Raw genomic sequence first — 27,398 nt, forward strand, 5'->3', positions numbered from 1 at the left:
AAAGAAACAATACTAATAATGAGGAAAAAAAAAAAAAAGTAGACCAGAGAGTTTCAATCCAGTTACTCAGTTTAAATACTGTACAATAAATACAAGTCAAGTAAAACATATTGTGAATCTCATGGGGCCGAGTGGCAAATCCACCAGAAAATCCCTTATGATGTCTGGAACATAAAAAACCTTTCCAATGATGTCTGCCTTATTATCAATGCCCCAGTCAGTCAAAATGTAGTTTGTCCACCATCTCCAGTGTTTGTCTGACCACCTGTCTGGATTTATTACACTCATATATATCGCTGTTGTCGGGTAAAAACCTTGCATCTCCAAAACACCAATGTTTTGAGAGGGTTTTATAGACTCAAGGCTGTGGAATTTTCCCAACCCATAGAGGAGCATGTAATCCTTCAACTGATGTTAAAACATGGAAATCACCAAACTTGGAGATACAAGGTTTTCACCTGTTTCTGCTTTGCCTTTTGTGGAACATACCTGACATGACTGGAAACACAGTCCCATGTACTGCAGTCCCATGTTGGGTCATCTCATGGGTCATGGGTCACTGCCAACAGATCTTACAGGTTTTAGTTTTAGTGTCCAGACTTCAGTGGAGTGATGAACAGCACAGATGAAGAACTGAGGGCGGGTTACCAGGTAAAGTGGCCTTCGCATTCCCTGAAACACAGCCAGCTCATGGGGAACACACAACACTAGCCTTGTTAGCACAGTAACAGATTCTCACATTTCACACTTTTTTTATCTACACAATTAAACCTCCACATCCAGGGTTTCAGATGTTGATTTAAAATGAGCAACAAAGCACAATGTCTTATAATACATAAGGCTCAGAGGTATGGGGAAGTGAAAAGATGTCCCAAAAAAAAATTTACACCGGCCAAACACTCATCTGCACTTCCAAGCTGTACGGCTGGCCCTCCACTTAAGGCAGGTGAACACACACTGCATAAAACAATATTTTAAGTAAGCAGACACACTCTATCTGACACTCATACACAAAGACTACAAGTCTTTTACTGTCGCTACATATAGGCAAACAAATGAAAATGACAGCAAAATATTCAAAACAATTAACAAAACAACAAAATTCACAGTGAAAATAAATATCAAAAAGCCTTGACAGTAAACCGCTTAGCTGCTTTTCAACAGTTAAACACAAAGTCAAGCCGAGTCTTTGTTGATCAGTCCTGCATCAAACTGTATTCAAAATATATTTTGGTTAATTTGAGCACTTTCTTATACTCCAGTTCTGTAGTTTTGAGACCATTTCATTAGTTTATATGCAGCAGGCACACTCAGTCAAGGATACCTTATGTATTTCAAATTATTTAAAATATTATGTGACATAACTGACTTCAAAACAAAGAAAACCAAATTTATACATGACAGACAACACAGTGCAGCTTTCCCTTCTTTTTACCAAGCCATCACCATCACCATCTTTTGAGTGAAAATGGGTAATTTCTCAGTTTAAGTGCACAATATCAATATACATGCTTCATAAATATGAATAACTGTCAAATCTGATCTCTGCTGTTCACAAAAATATATCCAAATATACCCAGAATACCTCGGGCTTCTCAAGTGCTGATTACAGAGCTTATTCACACATAGATTCCCTTCAGGACTAAACATGTATGTGTATGGCTACAGTACAGTGGATTGAAGAAGGGGATGGGCCTAAGTCTAGATACTAGGACTGTTTTAGCAGAGATTTAACATTGAAGAAGTTTGTTAGGACTAGACTTAACATTAGTCAGGCTGCACTGGGACATACTGGTTTCTGACAGAGGCTTAACTAGTAGCAGTACTAAAACAGTAGCTGGGTTTCCATCCAAGTGTTGTCGTTTTTTTTTTTTGTTTGTAAATTATGATGTAGCAAATTTGAAAAGATGAATGAAAACAGCAACATTTGACAAAATTTCAAATATCTCAGTATTTTTCACATTTTCAAATATCTCAAAGTTTTTCACGCTTGCCTGAAGCAGGTATGTTTTTTGTTGCTAAAGAAACTGTGATAAATTGCAATGGAAGTGTAGAAATAATGATTTTTTAATCAATTTCATTCAAAAGTGGCTTTGGAAATGTTGAAATATTGTCTGTAAAATATCCGTCCATCATTAGAATATTGCCTAAGTGCATTTCTTTGATTTCATCAGCATAAACAACATAAAAGACAACATAAAATAGAACAATACTAATCAATTCATACTAATCAATTCTTAGAGACTCTTTCTTGTGGATGTGCTTTTTTTACATTCAGAGGGCCCATTTATTCACTTCAACCCATCTGATGGAAACGCACCTAATTTACATTTATTTTTTGCAACATTTCAAAAGTTGCAGTAAAATTTGCTCTACAGTTGGATGGAAACACAGCTAGTAAGACCGAGTTTAGATAGAGTGAGAAACAGTGATACAGACCTCTACACAGGAAAGCGTTGGATTATAAAGGCCATCTAGGTTGCATAGGGAAAATACTAAAAGCTAAAGCTGCAATCTGTTTTAGACTTTGCATGAATAAAGCACAGCAGAAAGTAGATTCACAGAGGAGGAGAGGAGGGAAAAGGCAACAATGAAAGAATAAGTTTGATTATTGCCCATGTTATTGTACAGTTCAAGTAATGGAAAAAAAAAAACCAGGTTAGACTCACAAAGGCACACTCGCACACACACGCACACACACAGTCCCATTTAAAAGTCCATTTACAACACATTTAAAATTTCCATTAAAGGGCCACTGATAAAATAGATAGGTGAGAGCGGTGAGTTAAATAAAAAATACTTCTTTCATTCCACGTACAGGGGTCAAATACTTTGACATCCTTTCACATGCATAATAGTGCAAAAATGTAAGGTGAGCAGGAAAGGGAGAGAGTGGGAGGGAGAGAGAGAGAGAGAGAGAGGGGGGGGGAGGACAGAGGTAGGGATGGAGAAAGAGAAGGAGAGGGCTTTCGATGCTTTCTGTACTTCAGTCACGCCGCTCATTTAATCGCCAGCTCACGCCACCTTGGGGAAAACATCCATATGATAGAGCAATCTGGTGGCTCCGTCCGACTACACTCTCTCAGGGAAAGATGGGAGACATCGGTGAGAGCAGAGCATGAGAATGATCCGATAATCTACTCGTTACTCCCAGAATAACAACAGGAATATGCCGGCTTGCAGCTGAGCGGACCGGCTGACAGACAGCTGAGGAGCGGGATGAAGACGGTGGAGGGTGACATCATCATCATACAACGCACTCTGGCTATGGCAACAGCAGCTCTTCTCCCCTCTGATCCATCAGGGTCACCAGGTCCAGTCTACAGGTGTGTACGTGTGTGTGTGTGTGTGTGTGTGTGTGTGTGTGTGAGTGTGAGCATGTGTTTCACTACAAAGTATAGGTGCGTGTGTGTGTGTGTGTGTGTCAGTAGTTCAGTCTATAAAGCCAGGTGCAACAGTTGGAGCGAAGCGGTTCCTCAGCTGGTTTTCTCCCTGCTCTCTGCAGCAGAAGAGAGAGAGGGCTCAGCTCAGGTGTGTGTGTTTGTACATACACACACACACACACACACATAAACCTGACATCGCAATCAAACACTGAGCTCACGTTCCTATCACAACAGAGAATCTGTTTTGGAGACACACACTCTTGAGAGCACAGAAAAACAGGCGTTTTGTCCAATGTCATGCCTATTTTCTTACTGCTTGTGTGTGTGTGTGTGTGTGTGTGTCTCTGGCTGTGTGTGCATGTGTGTGTGTGTGTGTCTCAGGTGTCTTGGTAGGGCAGGTGGTAGCACCCAGGGCTGTCGTCGTCGGGCGACCAGAAGGAGGACGGCCTCTTGTTGTGGAGCTCTCTGCGGACGCAGCGCGGACAAGGCTGGGCTTTCTGGCGACACTCGGCGTGGAAAACCGCCCCGCAGCCATCACACCTACACAGAGACAGACAGAACAAGGCAGTGAACATGTCATCCTCCACCTGCTTAATGCTTGTCAGGGTAGTGGAGGGTTAGGGAATTTATCCCAGCTTACATACAGGTCCGTTGCTGTGAGCCATTGGTTCCTCTTACACTTGGAGTGCAAGCTGTGTTCACATACTTTGCCTTATGTCAAGTGGTGGTAAAGAGAGAGCTGTGTATGGGAGGAGATCTGTTTTGATAATGACAAATATATGTAATAAAATAAACAGAAATATAAATGGAAAAATGTAAATAAATACTACAGTCCACAAATATGTATTAAGACTGCTGAATGCAAGTAAACAGGAACACAAATATATCTCGCTGTGGAACTGAATAAAGTACTTCTTGTTAGCTGACCAAAGTTGACCTAGTTTCGGGATGTGCCTGATGTTCTTGCTACAAGGCCATTTGGCTCCAAGTGTTACGTGAGCTATCAGGCATATGGAGACATGCAGGAGCCATCTCTTGTCATTTTATCTGTCATGACACGTAACTGACCACTATATAGATCACAGGTCTCTCTCAGTACGAGTAGAGACTAGCAGCGCTGACTGTGTTCATGTTGTTTCTCTCCAATGATATCTCATTAAATGTCTACCAAATGATCAGATCGACTCCTGTCTGTTCTTGTTCTCCGGTATCAATATCACCATACAACATCTCCACCCACAAATTATTTGTTGCTTGTATTCTAAATTTTCATATAAATAAATGCAACATCACTTACAAAAACAGACACGTTTGTGAATACATATTTGTTTTCATTAAAAAAAAAAAAAAAAATTCAAGAGGTTTTCACAGAAGTTACAAAACTTTTTATTATAAAACATATTTTCATTTTTTCTAGCACCGACATATTTTCAGAGCATTTGTATTCTTATTTTTGACACACTTGTTGAGCCTCTGTGACTCCACCAGTTGAAAAGAGCCAAAGTGGAAGCCAATCCTAATGTTGGAGTGGGCTATCTTTGTGTCAGAATATCTTTGAAGAGATTGTTACTAGGAAGAACAAGAAGCCGTGGAATTCAATATAACAGTTTCATGACTCCAACACTAGGATGGCAAGGTTTTTCCATTTATATTATCTATTTTATTACATGCATTTGTCATTATTGAGACAGATCTCCTCCCGCAGAGGAGCCACAATGCAAAGCTCTTGATTTACCGGTCATCTTTGTTCTTTGAAATAATGACATTGCGGACTATTGCGAATATCAAAGATCACAATTTGCATGCAGATGTGCCATTTAATAAAATAACTACATTATGGTGTCATATTTATTTATTTTTATTTTATTTATTTACTTTTATATGACATAAGATCAAGTCATGTCAGGTCATTGGAGAGGTCGATATAAAGAAAAGAAAAAAGACTTCTTTTTCTGGAGCATGACTATTACCAAGGATTGGATTTATTTTCTCATTGTCCATTATTGGTCTTTAAATTTCCAGGTTTTCAATCAGCACCTTGTATTTGGGACAATCAAGGTGGTGGTGGTGGTGGTGGTGGTGGGGGAGGGGGTGTAAGAGCTAATAACATGACAGTTTAACACTTGACCTCAAAATGGCCTGGGGATAACTGAAGTGCAGCTGTCAAACAAGTGCAGTGCTCCTAGCTCCTAGGTTCATGGGTGTATCGATGTGGATGTCGATGTGGATCTGGTGGTAAAGGATTTGAAACAACACAAAGTAGTAAGGCTTGTCCACATAAATCCAATTAACACTCCTCCTGCTCACTCATTTCTGGACCTATAGTGGATGAGTAACTAAGTCAACACAGTACAACTCAAGCTCTGCAGTGTGAAAATCCTTTCCAGCCCAGTTCCAGTAAGTATAGTAGATACAGCTGGACTGCTGTTATCAGTTAACACTTAATACTTCCTTGACATGAGTCATAAAACACACCTAAACAGGGCAGGTGTGTGTGTGTGTATGTGTGTTGTGCCTTCCATAATAATGAAATGATGAGAGATACTCAGGATCATGGTATCTGTGATAATACACACTGTCTTAGACATTTGTCTTCCAGCTTCCCTCCACTCCTCAATGTCTTCTAGGAATCGGTCCAGCTCCAGGTCTTATCAGGGTTCTGTCTGTCACACAGAGTGTCATGGGGTGACAGGGGCAAGGCTCTGGACTGCATTAACTGTCCATGCCATGCCTTCCTCTTATCCCAGCGCACACACACACACACACACACACACACACACACACACACACACACACTCAACCTCTTTCTAATGCCAACTAGTGACGCTAACAAGGAGCAGGCTTCTCTCCATCCCGCTGCCCAGGGAGTGCACTTGTTCACGCACAAGCATTCATGTACACACACACACACACACAGGCTTAATGAGAGGGGCTGGATTGAAAATAAATCTAACAAGGCAATAGGAAACATATTGTCCCCTAAAAGCAATGCAGTCCCTCTCTAGGCCAATCAGCAACAAACATGTCATCTCTCGGTTCTTTATTGTGTGGGACAGGAGCTGTCGCGTTTCACTTTTTAAGACATTCAAAAAGTCTTGACTGACTGGTTATTGCAATTTCTTATTTTGGCCTATAACTGTAATAATTGTAGTAGTATTTAATTTTGAAAATGCTGGAATGCAGCAGTGAAATGAATGATTTCCTCAAATTTAGTCAAAATCCAATCTTGCGGCGAGAAATCACTCATTACACACGACAGAACAAACTGACGGAGAATGATCCATCATGGGGCACAAGAAAGTGAAAGACGGAAGAAGAAAAAAAAGTGCTCTTTATTTAGATACCAGGCAGTGGTAGAAAGAAGAAGAGGAAGATAGCAGGAGAAGTCAAGGCCAGGATTTGGCTGCATTAGAACAAGCCCACAGGGGAAGAATATGGCTCTAATGGAAGTCATTACATTTCCCTGTGGCCTTTTTGGACTAATCCTTCACAATAGTTGTGGCTTGCAAAACAAATGACTGAACAGCCAAGAACTAACAGGGTCCTGACCAAGGCACTAAGGCCCATATCCATTAAACCCAATGGTAACGGCATTGCAATGCGCAAAATCTGCAGTTCAGTTATTTATTCATAAATTTACAGGGGCGATGAGTGTGACAGAGCCACATTAGCGCCTTATTCTCAGAGATAGTCCAGGTGACAGACAATGAAAATCAACATGTTAATTAAGTGTTACATATTTAACACCCATCCTGATTTTCCACATCTGTGTGCAAGTTCAATGTACCCTAATTAGACGTGTCAGAACGGCAAAGAAAGATTAAATTCTCAGGGTAAAGTGATAAAAATCCACCTCTGCCACTGGTGCTGGACAAGGATTTAACTGCAAAATTCTAATTGGTCCGTGCAACATTCCTGCACCTGACCACGACCAACACAGCTGAAATGTTGAATAAATAATGGTGGAGCAAGAATGTTATGCGGACCCACTTTGAATTTTACAAATGTGAAATTCTCCGCAGTAGAACTCCATATTTTAAGAGAAGTCGTAGTGACATAATAAAAAGTTGTTTGGAAAAGATATGAGTCGTTATTCATAAATTTCACCGGCAGTTAGTGTGATGTTAATTATAAAGGTGAGATACTGGGTCAGACTGAATATACAGTCTGACTACAGCAAGCGGATGTTTTTTGGTGACACTTTGTTTTGATAGTCCAGTGTTGATATTCAACAATCAGGTGACAAAAAGTAGATGTTCAACAAAGTGTCACTTACCTATTTGGTGTATCTCCACAGACTGTTTAACCTTAACCCTGACCTTAGCCTAACCCCAATCCTAACCCTGACCCCATTTTTAAACCTAAACCCAACCTTAACCTGCTGTTCTGTAGCTGGCCCTGACCTTTGACCTCTCTTAGGAAGGAGGCAAGAGAAAATACATTCTCTACAGGGACCAACAGAGTACCACATCTTTACTATTAAATCTTGTGGCCTCTCACAAGACTTTAAGGGTAACAGGATCAGGCAGTAACATTGTACATTACTACTTTCTTTCTGATGGTTTGTGTGCCGCACCCTTGTGAGCCATTCAGAACGAGGAGACCATAACAAATGAACTGCATTGTTCTTCATGGCACTGAATCAAATTGTATTGTATCAGATAGATCAAATCAAAAATGAAAGTAATCAGATCCAGTTGTTGTCCAGCTCAGAGATATCCCTTTCCTGTACTGAATTTATTTTTCCCTGCTAAGTATGTATTGAGATTCATACGGAAAGGGTCTGTGACTCTGTACCTCTTGGTGGCGTTCTCCTGGAAGGGGTAGATGACCTGTCCGTTGTGGCAGAGCTCACAGATGAAGCCTTTCTCTCGACACAAACTGCAGCTGAAAACATGGGAGCTGGCGAACTTGATCACCTTGGACAGGAAGGGAGCCAGCTTCCCATCAATCACCTGCGGGAGGAGAGAGGAAGAATACATGAGAGATGAAGAAGAAGAGGAAACAGAGAGAGGAGGGAAAGAGCGAGTGGGAGAGGGAGAGAGGAGGGAAGAGGCAGGGTGATGGATACAAGTGGAAAAGGCGATAGAGGAAGATACAGATTGAAGAGAAGCAACATAATGAATTACAGTGAGGAAAGGAGAGATGCAGTGTAAGAGCAATCATCACCATGATATCTCATTTACAAAAATGGGATATCAGCCAGTCAGTGTCATCCACCTCCAATATGATGGATATAATGCAGCTTGATTAATTACATATTTATTGTATAATTGATCAATACTGCATTGGCTGTCTATGGGAAGACTTTAACCTGAACTGATTCCAATGCAATATTTCATAGAGGTTTTAGTGTCCCAGGGTCCACTCTGACAAGAATAACATTCTGGGAGAAACACTGAATACCTTTTCTGATTTTTTTGGCATGAAAATGGTCAAATATAGGGATATAAAATACTGGCTGAAAATATTGACTATAGTTAAAATCGTTAAAATTTCAAAATAAAAATTCAAAATAAAATTTAATTTACAAATGGCTACAACAAAGACAAAGTCACTCAGTGAAAGACCTTGATGGGGCCTGGAGTTCAGTGTCAGGAATTCACATCAAACCTAATGAAGATTCACAGAGAAAAGACTGGAGAGGGGAGGAGAGGCTGAGGAGGGGAAACTGAAGGAGGGAGGGAGGCTAAAAAAAAAATAATATGGTGAATGCCTTTTAATGGCAACGCTTGGCAAGTTCTTTGAAAGCCCAGGGAGGTTTGGGGGTGAGGGGGGTTTGGGGGTCAGGGTGGTTAGAGAGAATGCATTGTGGTGAACAAGCAGTGGGCAGAAAAAACGCTTAATGAAAAGAAAATCTGTTTCGAATGTTTAGGATATTGCAGATATTAATACTATGCTGCTTTGGCAACACAGCTTTCTGTCCCGCCATGTTAATAAAGCAGATTGGAACTGAACTGAGAGCGTGAGAGCGTATGAGAGAGAGAGAGAGAGAGAGAGAGAGAGAGAGAGAGAGAGAGAGAGAGAGAGAGAGAGAGAGAGAGAGCATGTGAAAGAGCAGGAGAAAGACAGAGAGAAAGAAAGAGAGCATACGAGATCATGCAAGAGTGAGAGAAAAACTGAGAAAGAAAGAGTATAAAGTAACAGAGAGGAGAGAGAGAGAGACAGGAGAGAGACAGCATACAAGAGCGAAAGAAAGTGCTGGAAAAAGAGTGAACATACGAGAGAGAGAGAGAGAGAGAGAGAGAGAGAGAGAGAGAGAGAGAGAAAGGGGCCTGCATTCAGATACAAGTGGTTCCACCTGGCAGAGCCCAGGACCTCCCAATTATAACCTCCTCCATGCTGTCTGTTGGAGGAGGGGAGGAGAGGAGGAGAGGAGTAGACGAGATGGAGGGAAAAAGGAAGGAAACGACCCCAATCTCCACACACACACTCACACACACATAGAAAACAGGCTGTTTCAGGGCCATAATGCATGTTGTTATATCGATTCTATGTACAGTATATCACACACCAGGGCCAAGTGCCATGATATATGGGGCCAATATTGTCTTTTTTTAAGAACCTGGGTCAGTCAATGTCATCCATCTCTGATATGATAGTTATGATGCAGTTTGAATTTATTGTAGAATTTATCAATACTACACTGGTTGTTGATGGGAAGCCCTTAACCTGACTTAATTCTATTGTTTACGATTGTTTCATTTTCATGAGTCAATACACCAGAAACAACCAATATCTACTTTAATTTTCATTATTTTAATGCATCAGTCATCGGGAAGTGAACTTCTGCCATTTTTGAGCTTGGATGCTTTTACGGGATGGGATGGGATGGGATGCGATGTGACGCGAATGCGATGCCAACGCAAAGTGAGCGCAATGCCAACACAACATGGCAGTGGATCAGCTTTCACTGATTTCATAGGAAGCGTTCCCTCCATGGCTGATGGCTATAGCGCAGTTTGGGAGGCAGATGACAAAGGGATCAACAGATTTGTGTACAAAGAAGGAGCCAAGCAGTGGGATCGGCATACGGGCAACGTCCCACAGACTTGACCACTCTGGTCCAGATGATAAATGTAGGCCAGGCAGGCAGGCAGACAGGTATAGAGGTTGTCAGACAGGTACCGAGGCAGTATATGTGCCCCCCTCTCCTTGCCCAGCACAGCCCGCTCTAAGCCTTGCCAGCCCAGCTCCAGTCCAGTCCAGCCCAGTCCACATGACAAATGGCTCTCCTGATGGAGGCTGACAGGCCCAGTAATTAAGGCCCTCTATAATTGGACTGGGCAGAATCAAACGACTGGCAGCACAGCTCTGGGTGGCTGACTGGTACTCTGGAGGGATGGAGGCAAGGAAGGAGGGAGTCACAGAAAGATGGATGGATAGAGAGTGACAGAAACAAATGGGAGGGATGGAGGAGCAGAGAAAGAGACAAGGAAATCAAAGCTAGCTTCCCATACGTGTGTAAACCCTGGAAGTGTCAAATTGTTGTAAATGTTGAACTATAGCTAAAATACATTATTTTACAGATGATACATAATTTATATTGCTGTAAATTCTCATATCTTTTCCTCTGTTTTATTCAGATTCCCATATCCCTCTCACACTGCTTGTATATTGATACTTTAGGTTAATGGTTTCACCTATTCCACACCTATTCCATACTGAGTTCTACTGCTGTTATTTTATTGTACACACCCTAATAATGCTGTAATCCAGCTATTCCCAAAGTGGGGTACGCGTACCCCCAGGGGTACTCGCAGTTACGTCGGGGGTACGCCAAAAAAAAAATCCGTAGTACCCTCTCTGTCAAAAATAAACCCACACTTTAAAAAAAACACTTCAGTCACAGTAATTAACAGTCGGCAGTCGCATGATCTTTAGCAGTGTTTTTTTCCCACCCGCATTCTGCGAAGACCCCAATTAAACGCTGAGTTCCTTTTACTGGCCGGGTGTGGCTGCACCTTTTGACAAATAAAGGCCGGTCTCAATTAGAAGCCGGTTGCCATTGACGCTGCTTGAAGCAGTTTTTTTTTTTTTTTTTAGTTGCACTCAAACGTCAGTCACATTTGTTGATCGCCATGGTGGCACAGAGAATGAAGTAGGCTACGACCTGAAATTCAAGCTGTCAGTTGTCAAATATGCTGAACAAAACTCAGGAGAAGCTGCAGCAAGACATTTCTCTGTTGATCTTTTTTCGGCTTTCATCCTTTCTAAGGTAGGCTACCGGTAGTTTGATACAGGGCTCTCTCTCTCTCTCTCTCTCTGTGCTTTAGAACGTAACCGCTGTGAAACAAGCAGAAAATAACATTTGATATCTCTGATTCACCGGCTTTCTCGCTACCACCGCTCCCTCTATTCAGTCACTTTCTAGCTCGCTCGACCACCGCTTCTCTCTCTCTCTCTCTCTCTCTCTCTCTCTCTCTCGGAGCGAGATCAAATGAATGATTCGTAATTGATATGTTATTCGATAGCCTAATTTTAAGTAATATCCATACTGGTTTAAATAAACAATTTGATAGTATTTCGCATCTTTGCTGAGCAAGAGTTTTGTGCGAAAGGAATTAAAGGCCTGTCCCATATAGACGCCTGTCCCAAATATAGGCCGGTTGAGTTCAGTGTTTGAAGCAAATAAAAGCCCGGGTTATTAATTGAAGTTTTATGGTACTTCCTTTTTGTAGCAGGCTTACAAACATGGCAAAATGTAACATCATATGAGAGTTGGCCGTCTGTGGAGATAGAGGGGGTACACAGCAGGAGGTTGAATGTTTGAGGGGGTACAGGACTTTAAAAGGTTTGGGAACCACTGCTGTAATCCATACTTTTTTCCCCATACAGTCTATTTAACATGTGTTGAAATTGTTGGTAACACAAGTTTAAATAACAACAATTTGCTATATTCTTATTTATATTCTATTTTTATTGGCTGTATCACATGACTACATCCCAATTTCTGGGTCATCATCTTCAAAAGTTTCTTATCTTGTGGATATGGATCCATTAAAGACAAATAAAATCTAATCTTTACAATTCAATTTCAGTTCCTTGTTTGAAGTTTTTCCCTCACTCTGCTGACAGGGTGTGGAAATGTGCTCTCCTTAGTTGACTGAAGAGTGCTAGATATCTGCAATCTAGCCAGTCTTTGTGTGTGTGTGTGTGTGTGTGTGTGTGTGTGTGTACTGTCATTGTAGTTTTTCCTGGAAGAGCCCTCCACCTCCTCCTAGCTCCTAGTCGTCCTTCCCTCCAGACCTCCCTCCTTCCCAACCAGCTCCCTTTCTTTTCTCTCTTCTGCTTCTTACAAAGCGGACTCCCGTAAATGTAACCCCCCTCCAACCTCACCCCACCCCTCCCTTCCCCACCCACTGAATTCTCCCTCCACCAAAAAGCCCCCCTCCCCTCACTAAAGGCCCAGGCTTTCCTCCTTTTTTCTGTCCCCAATATTCTACAGCTTCCTTCTTCTTGTACTCCACTCCCTTTCCATCCCTGACCCTCTCATCCTCCCCTCCTTTCTCCCTCTTCCATCTATCCCACCATTTAGATTACATTACATTATATTACATGACATTAAACTTCCCAGTGTGGAAATTGGGTTGTTGCAGCAGCAAGTAGGAAGAGGATACATCAAAGAAGAATAGGATATAAATGAGAATAGAGCAAATAAGGGTTACATAAACATACTCAACCAACAATTATAACACACATTAACATCAATACATATTGACTATTAAGTAGAGATGTACGAATAAAAAAAACCCAAAAGTACAGATTCTAGCATTAACAGGGTGTGCAAAATAGTAGCAGTAGTATCAGTAGCAGCAGAAAAGATTTGTGCATTATAAAAAGGTTTTAAAACATTCTAAAAATATCAAATATGCATTATATAAAGAGAGGAATAGAGGATGAGAAACGACACTGAGAAAGATTACAGCATATTTACAGGACGGTATTCATATTAATGGGTCTACAGGGGGTCATAAATATGTACAGAAGTCTCTAGGCCCGTAGAGGAAACTATACACCTTCCAGATATACTCACATCCTTCACCCCTTTTCCCTCCCTACTTGACCCCCCACTCTCCACTCTTTACCTCCGCTACCTCCATCTATCCTCCCAGACTCCTTCCCCTCCCTCCTTACCCCCGGTCCACCCTCCTTCTCTGTCCCATGTAGGGCTCTTTGTGCTCCCAAACCTCCTAATCCCCTAAAACTGCTGTTTAGCAGCCATTCGCCTGCCCTCCACACACACACGCGCGCGTGCACACACACACACGCGCGCACACACACACAGAGTACCAGAGCTCCATTAGAGAGCTAGAAAGCCAGCCGGGATTACATCGCTATAAAGACTAGGGTGAGCTCTGTTTGGATAACACCCTCTCCTCACACACACACACACACACGCACGCTAAACAGGATTACTGCTGCACAATGACATACGTCGGCCATCAGTGTGTGGTCGTGTGTGTGTGTGTGTGTGTGTGTGTGTGTGATGGCCAGTGATAGAGTTTAGGCCCGAGGATGATGAAGTCGCTGTCAGGTTGATACATGCAAACTTCAATGCCTTTTATGTTACTTTTCCCAGAGGGAAACAAACAGAAAAGAGCTTCAATACTTTAGTTTTTCACTCTCAAAATTTACACTGTGTTATGATGGGTACCAAGGAAAATAAAAAAAAAACTAAACAAATACATACATGGATAATTAGACAGATAGATACATTGCAGACACATAAAAGTGATGAGGAAAGCTCTGAGATTAAAACAAAGTCTAATTCACATATTTGTTTTCTTCATAACCACATATTCTTCTAATAGGTTATACACTGTACAGGTTGATATTTGTCTAATTTTTCACTTATTTCATACTGCATGTCTTTTTTTTTTTGTATATTTTCATGTTGCACATATTTTTCATTCATTATTTCTTTACTTCAGTATGTTCTACTGCTGTCATTTTGCACACTCTCAAAACATCATAATTCTTTTTTTTTCTCTCCATACTTTTCATTGAAGAGCTTAGACTGGCTACATAATTTGTCTTATATGTTTTATACATTTATTTATTCTATTATATTTTCATCACTATTGACATTTTTGTCTCTGTTACATTTCATTTAGTTTTTTTTTTTAAATCTTAACCCTAAACTAGTTTAAAAAAAAAAAAAAAAAATGCTGTGTTCTTATTTATACTTTTCTTCTTTGCTGTATTGCGTTACAATCTGCTGCTGCGATGACTTAATTTCCTTGGGGGTATCATTAAAGTTTCATCTAATCTTATTTCATGTTAAAGTAAAGGTCAGTGTTGGGCAGCTGAGTGTCAAGGCTCCATCTTAACTCAAAGCCATGAAGAGAAATTGGAAATCTCTCTGAGAACATGTAACATTTATTTAACAAGCCTTTGTGTCACTGGACAAGTGTGAGTAGAGAGGCATATTTGGCATAGAGGGAATGCCAGGGTGTCACTGTGGGAAGCTTGCTGTCTGCACACACACACACACACACACACACACACACACACACACACACTTGTCAGGACCAACGATCCTGCCCCCACATTCATTTAACACAATTCAAACTTCTATAAGATTCTCTCTCTCTCTCTCTCACACACACTCACTCACACACACACACACACACACACACACACACACACACACACACACACACACACACACACACACACCTACCTACTTTACTCCTACTTTAGTCCTCACAGAAACCCCCAGAAACAATCCTTAAAACCAGTGAAGGAAGGGGCAGAGTGGCCAAACAAAGTGGCCTTGGACAAACACATGTGGTTTCACCAAATGAACCGGTTCTTAATAGGGGACACGGGGGAAGGCTATTTGTTGGGAAGTGAATAGGCTAATGTGGTCCAGGGTATAGCCAGAGAGTTCAGCCTTCACTGACCTCTGCACCGGGACAATAAAAGCCATGTTGATTAAGAGCGCCATTTTATTCAGGAGGTGAATCAAAAGAAACAAGCTTGTTAATATGGAAAACCAATTAAGACGCAGAGTGCTTGAGAAGCACCAAGAGTAGAAGAGAGAGAGAGAGAGAGAGAGAGAGAGAGAGAGAGAGGGAGGGAGGTGGAGGATGAGAGAGGGAGGGAGGGAGAGGGAGTGTATTTATGAGAGTTGTGCAGATACCAAAGCCACCTATTGGTAAATTTAGTATTACTTCAAATGAATGGCTCAGGACTGTAGCGTACAGTATATACAAGAGAGTGTACAACTAAATCAGAAAGAGTTGAGCAGGGAGAGAGAGAGAGCGGGAGACATTCGAGGGGGAAGCGTGTGTGTGTGTGTGTGTGTGTGTGTGTGTGTGTGTGTGAGGCCAAGGGGATGTTGGGAAGAATGGAGGGATGTCACGCTTTGTTTTTCTGCCTGTTGATTCTGAATGTGACCAATTAGTGAAGCAGAGAGAGAGAGAGTGTGGGAGTGGAAGGGGGCAGGAGGGGGAGGAGGGGGGGAGGCCCAATCTCTTTCACCATGAGAGTCTACTGGCCCGGCTCTGAGTCAGAGAGAGAGACATAAAAAGAGAGAGAGAGGGAGGGGGGGCACTGAAAGAGAAAAGGAGGGCAGGGTACAGCATAATGAACATAATGACAAACAATAGAACTTTTCAGTCATTTGTGGTTGTTTGCCTCCAACCCCCGGCTCACACAGACAACTAGGTACTGCCACTGAAAGGCCAGAATGTGTTTTCCTGTGTTTATTATCACCACCGGTAACCAAGAGTGAGTTCATCTGCATTCATGTGAAGCTGTACACGTTTGTTTTACTATACTTGTGAGGAGCCTTCCATTGACTACATTCAGCCCCTACTGCTGAATTAACATAATCCTAACTCTAATCTTAACCCTGAAACCAAGTCAAGCCTGCTAGTTTGTTGTTAGCACACACACATGCCTGCTAGCGGCATCATGACAGAAAAACACTCCTGACAAGGAGATTTATGCTCCTCCGAAGCGATGTTTGTCAGATGTTTGGATTCCCCTCAGAAGAAGCCAAGAGTCACCCAGTGATTTACTCTCATCTTCTCTCAGGCAAATTCAAAACAAAATATCAGCCAAATCTTTCAAAAAGTTGAATAATGGAAAAAAAAACATGTTGTAAATGAAATGCGGATAAAATCTCTATCTGTTTACAACACACTGGTTGTTCACTGCATTCTGCTTTCATGTGTCAATATTACGGACATTTTATTATCAATATTCAAATTTCAGTCAAATTGGACTCTTTTAAGTAAAGCAAATACATTTTTTGGGCAACTGACAGCCCTGATACACGCACACATGTCCGTACAGCACATGAGTGCTTGTGAAATATTTAAGAGGCATGTTGTGATTAATTATGATATATGTGAATGCCATCTGTGTTATGTGTGCCTGTGTGTATGTATGCATGAGTGTGTGTGTATGTATGCATGAGTGTGTGTGTGTGTGTGTGTGTGTGTGTGTGTACCTGCTGCAGATCGGCCATGGAGTAGAGGTGGATGTGCTGTAGCAGGTATTCCCGGGGGAAGATCCTGTGAAAAGACAGACAGGACAAGTAAGCATGTCGTCCCCCATGAGTGATGCAGGCCCCTCTTGAGCCAGTCAGTAACCAGATGCATCAGCCCTTCAAGTTTTATCAATATCGGACCAGCCTTTCAAAGTTTGAAATTTTGACCTTTAATCATAGCGTCCCCCATCAGGCCAAACAGTATTTTTTTTTTAAATGTTTGAAGATGCATCATCCCTCCAAGTTTTGTCAAAATCAAAGAACACATCTACTGGAAAGATTCACAGTGGCAGGGTGAGCGTGATTTCACAGGTTGACACTATGACAGTAGTTTTCTCACTCATACATACATTAAACAGGTCAGTGGTACTGTCAGCACCACCGCAATGCCTTAAAGCACAAAATACCACCTGCTCTGGTCAGTTTGAAATAAATATGTGAAAATGAGTTTAAAGATTGAAAATGAAAAAAGTATGTCATGTTGTGTCATAGGGCATCATTGCATTTTACACATTGAATTTGGACTGAATTTCATCTTCCTCTTCCATTCTGACAGATATACTGTATATGTATATGTGGTACACTGAACTGTAACACCGGGCGAGCGAGCATCTCTCAATGTGACGTGAGAGAACGGCGTTTGACTGACTGACTCCTGATGAACACGTCTTGTGTAGTGGGAAAAATAAATTACACAAGTTTATTCTAGTTCCATTATTCAGTTTGAATTACATCAGTTTCATATCTCCTCTGTATACATAAGTCTCTGCAGAGGAGGGGGCAAGAGGCATATCGTCTTGACACTGACAGTGATGTAAAACACTAAGTTTTAACTTGTTAATATATTGTCAAAAATGACTAACCATTTGGTTTCACCTTTATTTTGCTGGCTACTATATCAAATGAAAGTGAATAAAGTCTGTTTTCATGATTTTTCATTTCCGGCCTCAAGGCAATAAAAACAACAACATTTGAAAAGGCGTGTAGACTGTTATTATCTACTGTGCAGGCCAGTTGTTAATGGACAGCTCAGCATATTAATTTAGAACGATGATCACACAGTTACATCAGAGCTGTCTGTTTATACTGCATATTACACTAATTGAATGGACAACCGCCAGCCTTTCAGGCCATGGTGTGAAGCACAGTATTATCATTACTGCCAGACAAGGTGGTGAGAGGAGAGATGAAAAATAATCCCCCGGCTTATAGATATATCTCTTTAGACTGCAGCATTACATGTTCTAACAATATGTGACAAAACAAAGGCATGAGAGTTCTGGCCTGGAGAAGTGTGTGTGTGTGTGTGTGTGTGTGTGTGTGTGTGTGTGTGTGTGTGTGTGTGTGTGTGTGTGTGTGTGCGTGTGCGTGTGCGTGAGGCCTCCTCTCAGACGACGAAGATGGATGGCTCCATGTTAAATCCGGTCTAAGCTGTGATGAGTGTCACCAGGAATGAAAGTACTGTGTGTATTTGTGTGTGTGTGTGTGTGTGTGTGTGTGTGTGTGTGTGTGTCCTATTGGTGATCCAGACACCTCGTGGTGTTAGGCACCACTGATAAACTGCTCTGTTTGGCATGTAACCACTGGTTACCACCACAGCATTTATAGGAAAACACACACACACACACACACACACTCATGCGTGGATTTAATAATCAAACACACACAAATACACACGGGCCCCTTGTTGACTGTGTGTGTCAGCGCCTAGATGAACACACCCTGAGAGTGTGTGTTTGTCTTGATAACAGTACATGAGAACTACTACTATTTAGGATTAGATTACATACAGTAGATGCACAAATCCATGCATGTTTGCGTGTGTGAGAGCGCACACGCACACACACACACACACACACACACACACACACACACACACACCAACACCCACAATATTTGTGTAACACTTGATAATATTTGATGCCCTATTTTATGTTGCGATCCTCAACGGTCTTCCCTATCTCACAGACACACCTTTCATTAAGAGTGTGTATCCAGCTATCATTCAGTGATTATGGTACAGTGTACTGAAGGAGGGTCTGACCTGGGTAAGTGTCTGGGTTGTGTGAACCAGCAGATAAACTAGGCTGCCTCCAAACTCTGTGGGAAGTCCTGGAAATATGGATCAGCAATGTGGTGTGTGTGTGTGAAACAGAGAGAGAGAGAGAGAGAGAGAGAGAGTGTAAAGGGAGAGAGAGACAGAAAGCAAAGGGAGAGAGAGCATTGAACTAACACTGTAAACAATATAGCATAGTGTGTGCACGCCCTCACAGTGTGTGTGTGTGTGTGTGTGTGTGTGTGTGTGTGTGTGTGTGTGTGTGCTGTCGGTGAGGTTGAGATTACAGTAGAGAGCATGGGCAGTGACAGCTTTCTCCTCCCTTTGAATCCAAAGACAAATCCCAGACCGTCTCTATGTTTGAATTATTCTGATGAAAGGAACTCAGTTCTTCTCCAAAATAACTTCAAACTAGGCATGTTCAACAAAAATCGATGATCGATTTATTGTTTGTTATGTATCTCGTCGATTAACCTTTTGTCTCTATCTTTGGTATGTTTAGTCATTGCTGTGGTGTTTCTGCACTGCACTTCCCAGAGATCACCTGTCAATCAAACAGTGTGGGCGGCAATGTAATGTCCTTGGAGTTTCTGTTGATGCAGTTTGAGGGGTTAGGCCTAATGAAACAGAATGGCATTTAGCCTGCATAGCCAAAGCTCCTCTTCTAAACAGTAAGTGCTCTGCCAAGGAATTAGCACCATTTCAGTATTTTCACCTGTCAGCAGACATTTTTCCTCCTGCTGGAAAAGTGTTAATTGCACCAAAGCATGTCATTAAAGTAAGGATGTCAGGACAGCTTCATCTGCCAAACTGTATGACTACTTGGGGGCTAGATTGGTGGCGATTAGGGCTGAACGATTTTGAAAAAATATGTAATTGCGATTATTTTGACTGATATTGCAATTGCGATATGGTTCGCGATATTAGAGGGAATGATAATTTTTAAATCATTATTCTCATTTTCATTGAAAAAACGTATTAAAATGATTATGGTGTGATTTTTGCGGGGATCTGTACCAAACAAAGATGTTTTCTTAAGTCTGTAGAATATGATGTGTAGGCCAGGACATCTCTGCAGCACGACAATATTTCAATTAAACGGTATTTTGACACACATGTTGCCTTTAACAAATATTGCGCCTCCTGCGATTTGAAAATTGCAGTAGGCCATACTGCGATTTCGATAAAATTTTGATTAATTGTTCAGCCCTAGTGGCGATCCCAACACTATTGATGCACTAAACTGGATGCTTACTTTCCTTATCTATTCAAAATATGAACCATCACACCACACATATTCTACCAATACCCTGTGCTTTCTAGACAATTATTAAATAGTAACCTGCTCAGTTTCTGATTTATTTTGAATGTGTAAGGTCTGGACAAATGAGGTTTTACTGTATGCGCCAAACTAATGAGGGAGGAGTTCAAATGCCCACAATCTCTTTGTCTTTCTAGACCAGTATCCAGATTATTATTCAACTTCAGTATCCTAGAGCTCTATCGGTCAGATCTGTTCACATCCTTATGCTTATTACAGTAATGCCAAGAGACTGGGTTTTCATACAACTAATGCGGGGTATTGGCAAGGACCTCACGATATGATACGTAATCACGATACATGGGTCACGATACGATTGTATCACGATACATTGCGATACAATACATATTGCGATACATTGCAATACATAATTTACTGAAAATTTACTTGCTGTGTACCACCTGGGTAGTCTAATATTTACATCACATTATATTGATAACTCAGTGGACAAATTGAGTCAAAACTATTTAATTCAAAGGGATTTGAGGGAAATTTAAGGACAATTTAAATCCGTTTAAAACATGAAAAAAAATTTTAATGTACTGATACGAGGGGCTGGAAAATCGATACAGTATCATGGAAAAAAATACTGCAATACTCAGCTGTATCGATTTTTTTGCACCGCCCTACATACAACCCGAACACAAGACAAATTAGTGACTGGTCGAAATACCCCCATCGCCTCTAAGCCAGCATTTATCAGTCAGCTGCATCTGCATGAAACCACCGAGCCAAGGCATTGTCACCTTCACTGAGCTCTTACATTAAAACACCAGAAAACAGCCTTTACTCTCTGCACACCAACCAGGCTAGGAGCTGCTCAGCAACACGCTATCAGAGAGGTGGGAACCTCTCGAGGCTGAGAAATGCTGCTCTGGGCCAAAAATACAGTACTCTGTGACTTAATGCTTTCAATACTTCATGTGCTTGTGTGTGTGTGTGTGTGTGTGTGTGTGTCCATGGCTCTCTGTCTGTATGCAACAGAGATCTTCCTTCAGATCCCCCTTGGAGTAGACTGATGGCTAGGGGAAGGTTTTAGCGCCACGGCCCTCATCAATCCTGCAGTGTTTGGAAGTGGCGGGGCACTAGCCAGCGCTGGCTAATGGGACAGAAGTAAACACAGAACGGCATGATGCTGCTCCGCTCTGCCCTGCACTACGGTTTGACCCATATGGGCTTTTTAAGACCTATAGCAATACGGATAGTTCTGGATTGAAGCTCCTTGTCAGGGTGGAAAAGCCTCTGAAGCATTTAGTCCATGGGATATTAAAACTCTTCTATGAAACCAATAATGATAATAATGATAAAAACATTTGTGCAATCTGATCAAAATGTTGCACTGGATCAATTATACAATAAATAAAATATGTAATCAAACAAACTGCATCATAACAGAGGTGGACGACACTGACTGGCTGATATCTTATTTAATAAAAAGCCAATATCGGCAAATCCGTATATCAGTCTAACCTTACACTGCACTAACCTGAACAGATAGACCCACACACATGCACAGATAAATATGTGACACACACACACACACACACACACACACACACACACCTTTACTCGCCAGCTGGGAGAGATCTGGCTGTGGCAGTGACTGGTTTTCATATTGGGTGGTATAATGCCATAATCATGGGAAATGGATGCCCTTTGTATTAAGAATACACACAAAGTACCATAGGCCAAAAACATGGTATGATGCACAAATATAGGCTTGACAGAATGATATTCATTATATGTCATACCATTCTACATCAGGTGTGCATGTAAGAGAGAATTAGATTGAACATTAAAAATATTGTTTTGGTTTTCCAATGGCTTCTAGTTAATTAACCACAAAAAACTACTGAAAGCTTAAGGGCAAAAAGTAGATTCCAGTCTGTCTGCTGAGGTGGTTGATGCTCTCAGAAATGGTCTATTGTGGAGGAATATGTTAGTGACCTGGACCGGGGCAAGGACCATTCATCAGCTCACAAGACAGCGCTTTCAGTGTGGGACCCCTCTCAAATAAACAGTCATTCCCCCTGACTCACACACTATGCACATATACACACACACGCTGTATGTATATTCACACTATATATGCACAGGAATGCATACAGATACAGTTCATTCATAGCAATGTACACACATGCACAGATGCATACACATACTCTTACAAACACACATACATGCAAACACACACACACAGAACACACTAGGACATGACCCTTCAGATGTTCACAGTTTCAAAGTGGCGGGTATTCAACAGAGAGCGCTTTCAACTGGACACAGACACACTGTCTACATTCCACACTGCTTCACCATAGTCCACCTGCTCTTAGTAGGTCATCCTCACCATGACCTGTATATACACACACATACACAAACCCTCAAATATCATCATCCACATACAAACACATGTTGTCATGTGAAAACCTTGCAACTGCAATTATAGTGATTTTCATGTTTTCACTTCAATTGAATGCTCCTCTATGGGTTGAGAAAACTCTCCAACCTCTGGGGTTTATGAAACTCAAAACCCATTGGATAATGTCAAACATGTACTGTCATCAAGCTTAAAACAAGGCTCTTTTTCTTCCTGAAAAGTTGACACTTTGGAGATAAGAGATTTTCATCTGAATAATGAAAATAGTGAATAGCAATGAACAGAATAGTACATTACTGTCTCCTGCTATGGATCGCGAAATAAAAACTACAACTACAACAATGTATCAATGTCGCTTTTCACTATGACACATAGCACCAAAAATAATCTGCTACTCAATGCTCACTATGTTGCTTTTGGCCAGCAGATGCCACAGCTGGATGCTTTGTTCAACATTGCTTTGGTCTCAATGAAAATATATAAACGAATAACAGAATTTGTGAATTTCCTTAGGATTTTCCAGTCAAGGCAGGGTTGTTGTTTTGTTGGGTTTTGTTTTGTTTCTAGACTGTAAAGCATTACAGGAAACTAGGGCTGGGCAATATATCGATATTATATTGATATCGTGATATGAGACTAGATATCGTCTTAGATTTTGGATATCATAATATCGTGATATGGCATAAGTGTTGTCTTTTCCTGGTTTTAAAGGCTGCATTACAGTAAAGTGATGTAATTTTCTGAACTTACCAGACTGTTCTAGCTGTTCTATTATTTGCCTTTACCCACTTACTCATTATATCCACATTACTGATGATTATTTATCAAAAATCATTGTGTAAATATTTTGTGAAAGCATCAACAGTCATCCCTACAATATTGTCGCAATATCGATATCGAGGTATTTGGTCAAAAATATCGTGATATTTGATTTTGTCCATATCGCCCAGCCCTACAGGAAACCCTGCATAAGTGTGTTGTAACAAGCTCGCATTCTTACGCCATCTAACCCCAACTCAACTACCATCCCTGCCACCCCCAAGTAAGCCCCTACCTTCGTCGGAGGTCCTCGGCTACGGTGGCTCTGCAGCTGAACAGGTAGGCTCGCAGTGACTGCAGCTGCTGGCGGAGACGCAGCACAGCGCTGAGAGGCTCACAGTGCTCATACAGACAGGGGTTGAGCTGCTGTACATCCAGCAGGGGCTCTTCATACACAAACTCCAGGAACTCCTTGGCCTGCTTAGACACCTGCAGGCGCACAGCAGAGTCTGAATGAGAATCACTTTTATTCGCCAAAGACAACGGGTTAGAGCTGCAACGATTAATTAGTAGTTGTCAACTATTGAATTAATCGCCAACTATTTTGATAATCGATTAATCGGTTTGAGTAATTTAAGAGAAAAATAAGTCAAAATTCTCTGATTCCAGCTTCTTAAATGTGAATATGTTCTGGTTTCTTTACTCCTCTATGACAGTAAACTGAATATCTTTGGGTTGTGGACAAAACAAGACACTTGAGGACGTCATCTTGGGCTTTGGGAAACACTGATCGACATTTTCTGACATTTTATAGACCAAACAACTAATCGATTAATCGAGAAAATAATCAACAGATTAATCGACAATGAAAATAATTGCAGCCCTACAACGGGTACACAAGAAATTTGACATGGGTAATTGGTGCTGACACATTACAGACACAGACATTTAACAATGCTCAGGAGCTGATGTTGCTGTCTCATGTGCTTTTTTGGGGAAGCACATAGAGGTGTAAAGGAGGTAAAGGAGTGGGTGAGAGCAGGTAAACTCAGAACTGGTCAGGTTTTAGAGTGGTGCTGATTATCTCTGGCTGGGCTGTAAATTGCTGGCTTATGTCTGCTCTCATTTCTAATCCCCATCTTCCTCTAACTGCTGTAACTTGTGCCTACTCAATAATAAAGCTTTTCTGACTTGTTCACCTTCACGTACAAAGTCAATTTGATGCATAGGTCTCCCTCTCCTGGCAATTAAAGAACTAATTTCTGTTTGTTTATTTGCTGCTGCCAAAGACTACCTGTGCATATTGATGAGATATATGAGCAACAAGAAAGACGAGGTGACAAGTGCTTGTGTTGAACCTTGAAGGTGGGGCGGAGGGACAGAGGCAAGTGGGGTCCCATTAGGATGATGTGCCAAGCTGGGGGATGGGGTTTGCTGGTGTGTCCCTGTGTCAAAAGCAGGTTGAACCCATTTGCCCTCACCTGGTTCCCCCTCCACCATCAGTCCTGGCCACTTACAACCAGTGATCTTCCTCATCTAACTCCACACATATCATTCACACTGTTCTGTTGCAGAGTGTGATCCATCTTCTCCCTGGAGGTGTTCTTACTTTATTTTCCTCCTCAGCTCCCTCTGAACACACTTGACTTCCTCCCCATCCACCAGCCCAGAAAACCCGCTATTTCCTCTAAGGGAGGGACTTCATGTCCTTGGTGATTCAGGGTTTATTATTGGGAAAGCAGTGGACTTTCTTTCCTGGAAATAGTAGTGTCAACACACAAACTGATATCTACAATGCAATGTGAGAGTCTGTCAATGCCTCTGCCATGCGGCCTACAGATCGAGACCCACACACAATATTGGACTGAAAGACTAGGTGTAGGACAGAATGTAACAGTGCTCCTGTGTGCCATAGAGTCACAATCATGAGTTGGTTGAACAAAATGGCACAGAGTTGGATGTTGTGAAGCATAGATTGTGCAACACAAAGTGACAAGAATCTGCCGGTGCAATAAAGTCACAGATGTGCAAAGTACAACTAAGTTGATTAATAACCTAAATAGGTCAGTCTGTCTGTCCAGGGGTGTGTGTGTGTGTGTGTGTGTGTGTGTGTGTGTGTGTAGCTGGGATGGGTGATTGCCCTTAGGAACAAATTGTTGGGGTGATGCAGCACTGATGCATCAGATGCAGATGAAGGAGAACTCCCTCTATCACACTATGTAAATACTCGGCTGTCTTTGTAAAGGAACAGGTATTTGAATGGGCAGAACTCAAATGATGGGCAAAGCTGATGACTGACATTTGTGGCAATATCAAGAAAAACAATCAGAATGATACTACCAGGAAACGGAAAGGGCAGCTTGTGTGAGAGGACAGCCACTGTGTGTCTTTGTGTGACCTACCGTTCAACCAATATGGATTTTTGAGAGCCAATGCTGATATTTTTGTATTGACGATGCAAATAGCCACTTTTTGTGCTGATATCCAATATTGTCACATGTGATCAAGTTCATGCCAAAATAATTGTAAAAAATTCCATGTAGTCAGTGTTTCCTGCAGAACTTTACACTTGTTAGGGTGGAAAAGCCTCTGAAACAGCATTTAGACCATCATGGGACACTAAAACCACTGAAACCCAGGGTAGTACTAGCTATTACAACTACTTCTACTACTACTAACAATAATAACAATAATAATAGACACCCGGTTTAATATTGATCAATTCTACAATGAATATGTAATCAATCAAACTACATACTGGTTATGGACTTTATGACCTGCAATTTTTAATAAAAGGCCACTATCGGCCCCATATATCAGCAAATACATAGTATATCAGTCTAAGTAAGTGTGAAGTCTAAATAAAGTGTGGTAGAATGGTAGATATTTTAATATTGTTATGTGTGTGTTCCCAGTCCCACCTTGTGCTTGCTAGTGTCCCAGTTGTGCAGCAGGCGTGCTGGGATGAGGAAGGAGTTGTCCTGGTGGCAGCTCTGGCAGTAGTACCAGCCGCTGTAGCAGCAGACCTTGGCCTTGCCCCGGGAGAGGCCGACCGGACGCTGGCAACCTGGGGAGAGAGTGAGTGCTTGGTTGAGTTTGTGTTTGTCTGCGCACATCTTGGTAAATGGTAAATGGACTGCATTTATACAGCACTTTTATCCAAAGCGCTTTACAACTTGCCTACATTCACCCATTAAATGGATTTTCTATATGAAGACACTACATCCAGAGGGTCTTAATGAAGAGTTGTCTCTCTCGTGCTTTCCGTAACCCCTTGACTATCTCTCTCTCTCCCCAGGGCCTTATTCTGTAGCCGTGCCCTCCATCCTTGTGGATTTGTCATAGATTATTTTGTATACTTGTATAGCCGCCTACTGTGATATGTATTCATGGAGTAAGTCCTGTATGTGAACTGTATCTGACATTCTTCTGTGGGCCGGCCTGTTTCTTCTTGGTAGATAGTATGGCAATGTTTGATCTATTCTTTATCTATGATTATCTGTATATATATTTTTGTACGGGTTGTGTATATTTCCTTGTAGGCCTCTTGGCCTGACTGATTGATTCCACCTATCAGCCTCATTCCTATTGGCTACCGCCAGTAGGCTGGTTGCCTATTTAGAGCCAACATGAAAAACATGGAAGTAGTGCTGATGATGGTCTGAGGACCGAAACGTTCACCTTTTTTCTCACTTAGTCACTTTTTTCACTATGTAAATAAATCATCTATTTTTGCATCCAATGAGCCTCAATAGTTTTTGTCAGTGTGCAGGCTTTTTCTGATTATATTGGACTACATTCACCCATTCACACAATGGTAAATGGACTGCATTTATATAGCGCTTGTATCCAAAGCGCCCTACAACACGTGCCTACATTCACCCATTCACACACACATTCATACACCGATGGCGGCAAGCTACCACACAGGGTGCAACCATCGGGAGCAATTTGGGATTCAGTATCTTGCCCAAGGACACTTCGACATGCGGACTGGA

General features: G+C 41.6%; 1 protein-coding gene across 1 annotated transcript in view; it reads right to left on the reverse strand.

Annotated features, from left to right (window-relative positions):
- Nucleotides 1–3,581: 3,581 nt before the first annotated feature.
- The window catches only part of plekhm3 (pleckstrin homology domain containing, family M, member 3), a 45,783-nt gene continuing 21,966 nt past the window's right edge, over nucleotides 3,582–27,398 (reverse strand). Inside the window, exons 3-7 of the mRNA XM_071524117.1 lie at nucleotides 26,322–26,467; nucleotides 23,696–23,889; nucleotides 16,852–16,915; nucleotides 8,184–8,341; nucleotides 3,582–3,926 (exon numbers count right to left, since the gene is read on the reverse strand). Coding sequence (XP_071380218.1) covers nucleotides 3,764–3,926; nucleotides 8,184–8,341; nucleotides 16,852–16,915; nucleotides 23,696–23,889; nucleotides 26,322–26,467 — 725 coding nt within the window. The 3' untranslated portion in view covers nucleotides 3,582–3,763. The remainder of the gene's footprint in view (nucleotides 3,927–8,183; nucleotides 8,342–16,851; nucleotides 16,916–23,695; nucleotides 23,890–26,321; nucleotides 26,468–27,398) is intronic.

This window comes from Centroberyx affinis, unplaced genomic scaffold (genome assembly GCF_046629955.1).
Source record: "Centroberyx affinis isolate AG114_WGS23_722 - 3 ecotype Tasmania unplaced genomic scaffold, CSIRO-AGI_Caff_v1 ptg001148l_1, whole genome shotgun sequence".
Taxonomy (NCBI): domain Eukaryota; kingdom Metazoa; phylum Chordata; class Actinopteri; order Beryciformes; family Berycidae; genus Centroberyx; species Centroberyx affinis.